At 35.7% G+C, this 11906-nt stretch overlaps 1 protein-coding gene and 1 long non-coding RNA gene across 3 annotated transcripts; both read right to left on the minus strand.

The window, feature by feature from the left end:
* LOC128549576 (uncharacterized) lies at positions 1 to 4013 on the minus strand. 2 transcript variants are annotated; one of them, XM_053526578.1, is made up of 3 exons: positions 2854 to 4013; positions 1934 to 2121; positions 1 to 1441 (listed from the first exon to the last, which is right to left on the minus strand). In XM_053526578.1, the coding sequence occupies exons 1-3, from the start codon at positions 3860 to 3862 to the stop codon at positions 578 to 580; spliced, it is 2061 nt and encodes a 686-aa protein (XP_053382553.1). In that variant the 5' UTR covers positions 3863 to 4013; the 3' UTR covers positions 1 to 577. The 2 variants fall into 2 exon arrangements, with proteins under 2 accessions (XP_053382553.1, XP_053382552.1); XM_053526577.1 differs by having other exon boundaries at positions 1922 to 2121; positions 2854 to 4007.
* A 2006-nt stretch (positions 4014 to 6019) lies between these two features.
* LOC128549581 (uncharacterized) lies at positions 6020 to 8256 on the minus strand. The gene is made up of 3 exons (XR_008367800.1): positions 8224 to 8256; positions 7633 to 7773; positions 6020 to 6831 (listed from the first exon to the last, which is right to left on the minus strand). It is a non-coding gene; the product is annotated as an uncharacterized LOC128549581 (long non-coding RNA).
* Positions 8257 to 11906: the final 3650 nt, after the last annotated feature.

An 11906-nucleotide genomic window follows, 5' to 3' on the forward strand; every position in this document is an offset into this window, starting at 1 on the left:
AATGAGTTTACATTTATTTATAGTTGTTTCATTATGATTCACTTGTTTCATACATCAATTGATAATTGTAGTCAACAAAACAATTAACATTGTTTAAATCAAGACAATATGTTCCAAAGTGAAAAACTTATTTTAGGTCACAGAACACAATTACATTTAGTTATGTTTAATCTTTGCGAAAGTGAAGCATGATTATCTATTAAATGACCTTAGTAATTCACGTTGTTTGACACTGACGTATTCATAGTTGCTACAATGTACGTCTAAGGCGGACGTAATGTGTGCAAACAAATACAGAAGGTTGCGTGCAGATGTTGATAAATTAGTTATACTTTGCTTACAAATATTACAACTTTTATTTATTAACTGCCAATGCAATGATACATGTCCAGATACAAATGAATATTTTCATATAAATCCAAGCTTGTGCAAAGGTTGTTTTAATCATGCTGCACCAAAATTCAAAATAACTTTCAATATTTTAACATTTAAAACCTAAATTAGGCGAAATCCTCTGAATCATAACTTACTGTAAGCCTGTTGTAACTTTTGCCATGTCCTCGAGAATACAAGAGCTTCATTTGAATATTTTGAGTAGGTGACCCCTTTCATTGTAGTTTAATATGTCTAACTGCATGCTTTTATCTTCTCCATATTTTCTTATCAATACGTAACAATTCGTGTTCTTAAAGAAAACACACTTGCCTTTTTCTGCAAAATGTCCTTGGAGTTTTCCATCGGAACGTACCTGGTCTTCTACTTGAATTAAGGTAGACGAGAGTCCACTATCAACAAACGGCATTGTAATTTCACCTTTACCAGGATTTGACTTTGCTCCGTAAATATATACAGACTGTCCGCTGCTACATACCGCATCCTCTTTATCCTCAATGTATTCATATAACATTCCTTTCAAAAGAGCTTGCCGTGTGTCCTTGAACATTGTTCCTTCTTCGCTTATATGCTCGTTCATTAATGCAGCGGAAATATCAAGACCATTTGGTTGATGCTTGTTTGTGCTTTCTAGCATATGACCGATAAATTTATTGTTACCTTTACCAACATAATATACATCGCTGTAATGTTCAGAAACGTGTTTAGAAAGAAGGCCGCATTGTCCTTCTCCATCATTCATATTTACAAAACAACCGAGCGTGCCGCCTTTGACAGTCCCGGGTTCGCGTACTGCTCGTGATCTCAGCGAGTATGGTGATCTTACTTCTATTTCGGCTCCAACGTGCATAAATCCCATGATATTTTCAGCGCATGGAGCTATTTCAAAACGGTAAATACCATATTTTTTCAGCAGAGAACAAACTTGTTTCCTTCTCTTTTCCTCATCTGCTAGACATTTCGGTTTAACAGCATATATGTAAAATGTTCGGTAACGATAGCCTATTCTTTTTATTGTGGGACTGATTTTGAATACTTCATTACACAACTGAAAATATAATATTTCCATCAGTAATGTTAAACCTTAGTTAATAATGTTTTATGAAAGATCGCTTTGACAATTTCTTTCTGCTGTCAAACATATTAAAGATTTTTAGCGAAGTTTGATATTGTGCTAAAATGAAATAATTCCATGCAAATGCAGAAACACCCCTTTGCCAGCGTCTTTGTACAATACATGAAAGTCTGGCCTAGTGAAGCATTATTTCTTGAATTACAATTAATAAGAACCAGCTGGTGAAAGGCAGAACATTACATCTTTTCATAACCATTCGGTAATTTCTCTTTTGGATTCTACTCTAAGTATGTAACGATTGTTCTATTCAAGCTAAACAGACATTCATTATTTATCATACATTACATTTGTTGAGATGAGAACATAAAGGAAACCCCAATTTCTCTTCATGTTTAAAACAAAAACAACACTTTACTTTTAACTATTCTTAAACTAGAACTATTCATTTTTTACCTCTTTGCTAACTTTGTAACTGTGTTTAGGAACAGCAGGCCTTTCTGTTTCGGGAACATTACTCATTCCGTATAAAGCAAGAATTGCTTCTAGAAGGCGCTCTGGATTTTCTTTCTCCTGTATTTGACCTCTTCTAGAAGACTGGTATTCTACGTCTGACGATCCAGTCTGGTCTAAAAGCTCTGTCTTTCTTCTTTTACCTATCGTAAAACAATAACAAAGATTCAGTTTGACTAGCCACGTTCCAATAACGCAACCCCTCGAAACACATAGACAAATTAAACAAAATAGGCAATAAAATCGGCAGAACATAAACGCGTTAAAAACACAGTGGCGCACTGACCTGGTTCGTACATTGATTAAAGTACAACCAGAGAGCATAAACGTCTTAAACCGTTAAACCGTTAAATTTCTTGCAAACCCGTAAATTCTATAAAAAGCATTTTTCTACTGTGTAAATAATGATTATCTAACTTTTGCAATCAATCGCTCACAAAACATTCTGCAAAATTTTCCAGTTTTCTTTCCTAAATATAGAACACGATTTTCTTGTTGGATATAGACTAATACCGTTATGATTTAGGTTGGCGGAGGAAGACACAAAGTGCTACCCCATGCATTGTTTCATGTATGAACGTGAAATTTGGATATAATCACAGTCCTTAAGTCAGCTGGATAGTCTTCTACAGTTCCAGTGAGGTTTCGAACTAACATTGACGAGGGGCAAGTGATTCAAAGTAAGCGGCCTTAACCACTCGGCCATGGAATCCCCACTGAAGAGCAAATCCCTATTGACCACTGTAAACAAACGATGCTTTGTTTTGTTCAAGTTATCTTCAATCTTATTTATGCTTTAACCTTTTTCGTTAATGAGCTATTTATAATTGTTGCCAAACGTTAATATTTATCGAAGCAAACACAATCAGTTTTACCTTTTGTTGTGGTTGTAGTATCTCTTTCAACTTTTGTTACGTAGCACTTAGTGTTTGAAGAGGCTTGTTTGAAGCCCTTTGGTATACCCCCAGGCTCTATATTAGATCGGCGTCTTGTGTGTATTGTTGAAATATGCGAGGAAACATCTATTTTGTTCTCTTCGCTCAATTTTGATGTTCTCTTCCCTAAGTCGAAATCGACAGGTACTGCAGAGCCATTTTGCCGGCAAGGAGACGAATGCGCAGAAGATACAGGTTTCTTCCCTTTTGAAATATGCTTGCGTTCAGTTCGATATCTACTGCGCCGATTTGTCGGCGTTTCGGCATATGCCAATCCGTTTATGCTGCCCTCTTCTCTGTACATGTTTCCGGTACGCGATATATTGGATAGTTCAGTATGCGGAAAACCAGTCGACGTTTCTGACGAAGAGTCCTTCCATTCCAGCATAGCATAGCAATTCTCACCAATGTGTTTTAATGGTGCGAGTGTAATTCGTTCTAACAAATTATCGATTTCACTTGAAACGTTTTCATTGTTTGTGACAGTTATTACATGTTCACCTTGTGTTTTAAAATCCTCTTCTAATTCTGTCTTAACATTTTCATCCTCTGCAATCACCAGGATATGACATTTAGTTTGTTCAAGTTTATAGATTTCGTTTTTTGTTTGGCTGTCAACAACAAAAATAGTGATAGTACTGCCGACTTTTTCCCGACTGTTCAAAAACGAATTGATATTTTTCTCTGTTACTACTTCCGATTCAAAATTTCGATTTTTGACAGTCTCATTGAAAATATCACCCAATTCTATCGGAAATTCAGTTCCATTAGTTTTCTTGCACACAGACAGCTTCACGCACTGATGTGTTTGCACTATTTTCTTCCTGGGTTCGTTAATTAAAAACTTATATCTTGACTGCAGTTCTACAGATTTTGTAATAGTGTGATCAAATCGCGGGAAAATATCTCTTGGGAAAAAAAAAGCACTTAAAATCCATTTTAAAATCATAGAAAATAAAAATGAAACGAAATCATTTGCGTGCGTTAATATCAAAACATCAAACGGAAAGCTATGAAACACTTCCTACTTCGGTCTTGATTATATATTTATCAACCTACGCATTTAAGTGTATTATTCCTATTCATATTATCCCTATATCATTCTGCGTAATAATATACACAATTTAAGCACGCCTGACGCAAATGATAAAACGCACTTGTGTGTCATTATCTATAGGTCAAGTTTAAAAAGTCTATTTTCTACTTCAAGACTAAGACAAAGGACGATTATTACTTGTCAAAGCGTTTAATACATGATATATGAGCTGGAATTGAACATGCATGCGTAAAATATCACATATCTAAAATGAGTCAGTATATAGTATGACTTGTTTATTGTTATGTGTCCACTTGTCAAAAAAATCTGTTGACAGAAATTTAAATACATTCTTTTAAACACAAACTGTCACCCTGGAAAATGTTTTCTGTGCATCTATACAATCTTTAAGTAGATACAGAAAACAATCTTATAGATGACTAGTTTAAGAACTTGTCGCACAGCATCGCAAACAAATGATGCATAACATACTGGTATATAAAATAGTCGATGCGTTCCATTTATAAAGGTGTGGGCTTTACCTAAATCAGTTCAACCCATGAATGATTGCATAACATCGTACGAAAGTGCACATATATTCATTCTATAAAAATATTAAAATAAAAAGATCTAGTATTTGACTGGTTAAACTCTCATTGTCTGACTTACTTTCAAAGGTGCACATAGAACATATAAAGGAGCTTCAGGGTCATGAACTTATTTCTACACTGACCTGCATGTAAAAACTCATCAGACAGACCCGAACAGTATCATATGGTGCACATTCCTACATCGAGAACATATCAAAATGTGTTGGGATCATGAAAGTGATCTACGCTGACCTGCATGTAACAACTCGTTGAGAGTATATCAAGGTGTCTCCGGTGTCTCGTGATGAAATAATGCACGGGGTTGCGGGGGGGGGCGGGGGGTGTCACCTGGGGTCTTCCTCCACGTTCAAAGCTGGAAAGTCGCCATATGACTTATCATTGTGTCGGTGTGACGTAAAACCCAACAAAATAAATAAAAAATGGGAAAACAGCAAATAACGATTAACTTCAACACCATTATACAGAAAGACCTCAAATTCGACAGTAACATGATTAAGATACAGAAATATGTAGTCATTTTATTCAGTATAATTTCTTAGGCAAATCATGTCTGGATTATCCAACACAATATGACTAGATGTTTTTAAAGAAACGCATTGTATTTGATTACGTAGGTTCCTATAATTATTCACTTAATTGTTTTAACTGTGGTTGACATGTTATAATGACAAGCAATTATTTTAAGCGCAGTACTGAATTTTATAACTTGGTGTGGTTATATTTTCTTGTAGATTTGTGTCGTGGAGTACATACAATTTTAGTATTCCGCTTCAACCGGTGCTATTGGGCGGCAGTGGTTATACCTGATCCAGTCAAAAAGACACTTTGCTATTATTATGCTTCCAAAGAATATTATTATCGATTTATTATTTTAATCAAGAGTAATAATGAAACTAAGCAGTCAAGATTCATAAAATCTGGGTAAATTTTTGTAAACCAATCCCAAAAGTATACATTGAATATATGAATACATTCAAACTGTTAATTCTAATAAACGCATGTGAATTCAAAATTTAGTATAGAGTCTTGATGTATCTTACCAATTTTTGCAATGACTATAAAGGTTAAAGATATTTATATTTGTCTAATAAATTTACTAAGCCTTAACTTTCCTCCTTCCCATTATGTTCGTTTTTGCAAGAATATTGTCATTATAAGTCATGTTATAGCGTGTGTATATAGAATGATATTAGTTAACGTGTACCTTTAATTTGCAATGCACAAAATACATAAAGTTAATAAACATTTAACAGTCCATAATCAGACCATCTACGTACTTCACAATTCGAGAGAGTGTTTTCTATAATTGGTAAAAGGCGGAAATGAAATCGTTAATTTACTAATTTTAGAAGGTTATCTTGTCACTGCATCAATAGAAGCAAATACAATACTTAAGTTCATAACATCTAAATGAAGAAGTATATCAAACATATGAATATGCGCATTTGCAGCCAAAAGCGGAATGTGATAATTTGCGCTAACATTCACGTCAAACTAAATGTGTTTGTAAATTCATTTTTTGGACAATTACAAACACCTGTCTCAAACTTTATGCTAAATTATGCCGAAATAATGAATAAAGTACCACAGAAATGCTAAGAAAACATTGTTGTGTTAAAAAAAGCGTCAAAGACGTCATGACGTTCAGTTTATTTCAATAGCGGAAAGGAGTGTGAAGATTTATTTTATGCTGATCTGTAGTTACTTAGACAATTACTGGCTGACAATCGCAAACAGGGTCTGATTGAAAAGTGGCATAGTTACGAAAAGGACATAACTTCATCAGAATAAAAATTACAAACAGGCAAAATAAAATTCATTTTATTCTCATTCACACTACTATAATAACTCAAAAGTTAGTTCCGTCGAAGCTTTCCGTCGAACCCACCATCTGAAAAAAGAACAAGAAAGGTGATTGAAACAATTCTTTATTAAAGGGTTTAAGCATAATGTTTGGATTAATTTAAATCTGTTAGATAAAGAAAATAAAAATGTCAGAATATAATGCGTAAGATATCTCTCATTCATGTATCGATATTGCTACGTACATTTGCATTCAGTTTATTAGAAATATATAAAAATATGTTGTATAATTTCTTTCAACGTTTAGACACCACGCCGTAAGAATTATACATGAACCAGGTCCTTCCCATGAAAACTTTACTTTGTCATTCGAAAAGTCCAAATCAAAATTGTTCTTCAGATCAGAAACTATAAGGTGCCAAGGCAATCCTTCCAGGTCTAGTGCTTCTTTCTTCTTTTTATCCGTATCTAATATAACAAACATGAAAGTGAGACAGAGTACATTAAAATACGACATATTAAAAATCTGGTTGAAATCTTCAGTTGCTTGTAGAAACTAGAGCTGCATCATTTTAGGTCCGATGCTACATATGTTCTAACAAATACACGGTGTTTTGCCCAAAACGCAACAGTTAATAATTACCACTCTAACAAAAGACTAACAGATGTTAAATTGGGGTTACAAGCAATATTTAGAATTTAGAACAGATGCAGTGGTCCAGTGGTAACACTATCTAACATGAGTTACAACTCCCCCTCCTCCAACTAAATCAACTAAAATATCTAACATTTTAATAAGAGTCTCGTGTGTGTGTGTGCTTTACATCTGGCACGATAAAGAGCCGGGAAAACTTCTGGACTCGGACCGTGTTTCCTCTACCTACAATGACTAAAAGTCTTCTGGAGGAGTCGTTTCTAAATAAGTGTAAATACCAATAAACAAACATGTTTTAAATTAAACCCGTCTTATTTCAATAAAACAGAATATAGAGCAATGTGTTGCTCAATAGATAAGCATTTAAAATGTTGTACATATATGTTTTATCCATCATAATACGACCGTCGGCTCCTACGGCATATGCCGCAACTTCTATTTTATCAAAAATGTAGTTTCATGTACTAGAATATAATCAATATCACAAGATATACTCGGATATTACATACGTCAATTGATGATTAATGTCGGATAAATGTCTTTATGCTACGCAAGAATGAAAGCACAGAAAGGTGACACTAATTTACCTTTAACTTTGAAACAGTTTTACTTACCATAAAATCTGGACGACTTGACAAGAAGGTTTAAGAAGCGAATCGTACAATCACCAGCGTCGTTGAATGCAAAGCAAATATCGTGCCAAACATATTCATCTAGATCCTGCCTGTAAAACTTCGCAGTCACCGTGGTATTTTCTGAAATACATTAAGCATACAGGGCTAGTGTTTTACACAAAAAAATCATTAAATTGGTATTTGATCCACTTTCCAAAAGCTTAATACATGTATAATTGAAACTAGACATCTCGAATTCCTATGGATCGAGTGTTTTACTTCGACATAACCGAAATACAACTTAAAATGATATGTTTTGCACATGGGTTCTTGGTGGAACTTCAAAATGTCCTCGAGGTAGCCAGAATGTTGAAATAATCGAGTTTGAGATATCAAGTGTCAACTGTATAGTTTTAATATTGCAGTATGAGATACCCAACCCTGCTTTATTTATGTGTCTATGACAATCACAATAGATTCTTATTTCATTTGTGGACATAAACATTTAATGGGCTTGAATTTATGCTTACTATAACTATCATAACGCGTACAAACAGACGGCAGAAGCAATACATAAAGGAAAACTCTAACCATTATTTTCCTTCCTGGTCGTGAAAACGGACGACAAGTAACTCCAGTTCGTCTAAAATCAAGGTATTACTAACTGATTTACATTGAACAGACAACTGCCGATCGGATATGATAAATGCTTATGTCTATTACACAAAACCGTTTCAATCACCCGAACTGGTCGGAAAATGAAGAGAAGAACTGTGATGTTTGCTTCAGCGTTTCTAAAGCCTTTCGTTGTCCTAACTAAGCCAGAATAAGACATTTTGTGGAGTCAACGGATCCGCAGAGACGTTTTACGGACCTATATTTGCATTTTACGGATCTTTGTCTTCTACGGCGTATGAATTGCTGAGTAACTGATCTGACGGCATCCAGCGATTGGCTAACGGGAGAGGAACTGCAGAATCATTGGCTAGCGGCAACACACCTTCTTTCAAGGATTTCTACGCGGGAAACTATAAATTCAGGCCCGAACTGTTCATTTCTAGCTTCCAATCCATTAAACACGGAAAACAAACAAAGATAAAAACTAAGACACTGGACCCAGAAATCCGCTAAAACCGTAAGAAATCTAAGACACATAAACATTACTCAAAGTAGTTTACACTCAAGAACATTTTATTATAACTTTTAACGGATTTTCAGTAAATACGTACAACGCTATATAGTTAACCTTGAATGTGTACTGTAGTTCATATGTACTGTCGGTCAATTCCGTTGAGTCGTTTTGCTATAAAAATAAATATATCTTCAACTAGAAAGTATCGTTAATTCCGTTATATAAACGCCCAAAGAACTCTCAACAACATTTTATTATAACCCATAACGGACTTTCAGTAAATACATATAACCCTGTATAATCTTTGGATGTGTACTGTAGTTTGTCCATACTGTCCGTCAATTCCGCTGAGTCGTTTTGTTATAAAAATAAATATATTTTCAACTAGAAAATGTCGTTAATTCCGTTATATAAACACCCAAAGTACTTTCCTTGGCGTGCCTAACAATTTGGTGTCAGAAGTGGCGGATATTATTATGACTAATATCTAGAACTAAATACGGAACTTTCGGTCATTTCGTGTATTTTCGGTGTTTATTGACTGTAAGAAACGAACTGTAAATCTTTAACGGATTAAACGGAAAACATTCGACGGATTTTACGGGAGATGTTAACGGATTCAACGGATATTTTCAACGGATATTTTTAATGGATTCTACGGACAATTAATACGGATTTATGAACAGAAAGGCTTTGTTTAATAGTGTCTTTCGACCCCTTAGGGTAAGGTTATAGACCTGGAAGTTCCCTGTTATATCAGGATAGGTCTGACAATTTAAATCTTTCATATATAACACTATTATTTGTGGGTCAAAATGGGTGATTCGGATTTTGAAGTAGAGTTTAACATTGGTCAAGGAGATCAAATAGATAGACCGCAGTCACCATTAGTACAAAATCAAGACGAAAATAATGGACATCACGACGACGGACGTTATAATAAAGATAGAAGACATTATTATGCCGACCATGCTACACGGCCACATATTGTTATCAAGCCAGACTCTTTTACTGCAGATCAGGACTGGGAACAGTATATTTCACATTTTGAAGACTGTGCCGAGTTAGGACAGTGGTCTGACAGAGAGATGCTACTTACACTTGCGGCAAGTTTGAAGGGTCAAGCTAGGTTATTCTATACCAGTTTACCACAGCATGAAAAGAGGTCATACCGTGACCTTTCTCTTGCTTTAGAGCAACGGTTTGGCACTTCCCGTCAGCAAACCAGATGGTTATCAAAGTTTCAAACTCGTTCAAGACTCCATGGGGAACACATCGCTGCATTTGGAGATGCTCTACGTCTGCTTGCACAAAAGGCATATAACAACTTAGAACCTGAAGCACAAGAGATGCTAGCATTACAGCAGTTTTACAAGGCTCTGTCAGTAGATATGAGGTGTCGATTAATGGACAGAGATTGTAAATCAGTTAGAGAAGCTGTCGAAGTAGTTGAAAGGTACGAAGAGTTGGTGGGCGAAAATTATTCTCAAGACAGAAGAAGAAATATGGTCAGACAGGTTGGCAGGGAGGGTAGCAGAGAAACTACAGAACCCAGTAACCGCTACAGTAGAAGAGACAGTGCGGGTAAATCAGATCTTGATTTGCAGAAGACATTGAGATCTATTCAATACAGACTGGACAAAATTGAAAGGGGCCAACAACATAACAGACAGACTGGAACACGGGCATGTTTCATTTGTAATTCACAGGACCATCTATACAGAAGTTGTCCCAATCGTGGTAGGCAGAACAACAGCAGCAGCAGTAGCAACTCTACAAGTCACGGAACCAGGAATTCGGGAAACGGCAACCCGTCCACTCTGTAGGTCGGAAGGGGGCGAAATCATTTAGTCAAAGACATGCATTTAACAAACAAACAGAAAGTAAGTTTATTGTTAACCTAGAAAATAGTAAAACCATGAAAGAACATAAAAGTAATACAATTGTTTCCGACTCTCTCTGTATAGAAACACCAAGGATTGGTCAAATAGGTAACAAGGGTAACAAATTTGATAACGGTATGTATGTTAGGGGTGAAATAAACAAAATGCCTATTAACTTATTACTAGATAGTGGGGCCACCGCAACTTTAATTTCAAAGACTGTATTTGACAATACGAAATATGGTTCTTTACAAGAAAGAAATATGGAAATACATGGTGTAGATGGTAGTAAAATTCATGTATTTGGTCGTAGTAATTTTGAGGTACAATTAGGCGACGTCTTAGTAGAACATCCAATCATTGTATGTGATATGTCAGTAGACGGAATCTTAGGTCAAGATTTCATCCTTAAACATGTAAAAAGTTGGGATTTAGATACATTTCAGTTAAAAATGCGGTCAGGAGAGAACATTCAGTGTTACGCGAGTGGTGAAGCTGAACGGGTATGTCGGGTGGTGGTAAGTGAAAAAGTTGAACTCCCTCCTAACTCTTTTAGCTATGTTAAAGTAGCAGTGCATGATGGAGACCAGTTAGCCAAGACAGGGTATATTGAAAGTGTTTCCGAAAAACAGACTAAGATAAACATAATCGAAGAAATTATAGATCCACATCAAGATGATTTAGGTATAGGTGTTGTAAACAAACGTGATGTAGCAGCCATTCTAAATCCTGGGGACGGACTTGGTCTATGTAAATCAACATATGAAGAGACTCAGGAGGAAGTACATCTTTGTGCACGAGCTGAAACACTAATCACAGAAGATACATCAGAAGATATACCAGAACATTTAAAAGACCTATATGAAAAGAGCTGTGAACAATTAAGTAGCGACGAGAAACAACGCCTTGCCTCACTCCTGTGTAAATATGAAAGTGTGTTTGCAAAATCATCAGATGATCTTGGTTGCACTAACAAAGTCAAGCATGCAATAAATACTAGAGATGCTACTCCTATCCGCCAACCAGCAAGACGACAACCGTTTGGAAAAAGGCAAACAGAAAAAGAAGAAATAGACAGAATGTTATCTAAGGGAATCATAGAACCTTCAAACAGTGCCTGGTCATCCCCTATTGTTTTGGTAACCAAGAAAGATGGCTCAATTCGCTTCTGCGTGGACTACAGAAAATTGAATGACGTCACGGTCAAGGACGCTTACCCTATTCCAAGAGTCGATGAATGTCTAGACGCTCTAGCTGGC

The sequence above is a fragment of the Mercenaria mercenaria genome, chromosome 16 (assembly GCF_021730395.1).
Source record: "Mercenaria mercenaria strain notata chromosome 16, MADL_Memer_1, whole genome shotgun sequence".
Taxonomy (NCBI): Eukaryota; Metazoa; Mollusca; class Bivalvia; order Venerida; family Veneridae; genus Mercenaria; species Mercenaria mercenaria.

Bases quoted from the DNA above. Each gene is read 5' to 3' on its own strand.
- LOC128549576 (XM_053526577.1), bottom strand. From the start codon at position 3,862: ATGATTTTAAAATGGATTTTAAGTGCTTTTTTTTTCCCAAGAGATATT. The intron at 2,122-2,853 runs GTAAAACTGATT...GTTTTACGATAG, and splicing joins TACTACAACCACAACAAAAG to GTAAAAGAAGAAAGACAGAG. The intron at 1,442-1,921 runs GTAAAAAATGAA...TTATATTTTCAG, and splicing joins GTTACAAAGTTAGCAAAGAG to TTGTGTAATGAAGTATTCAA.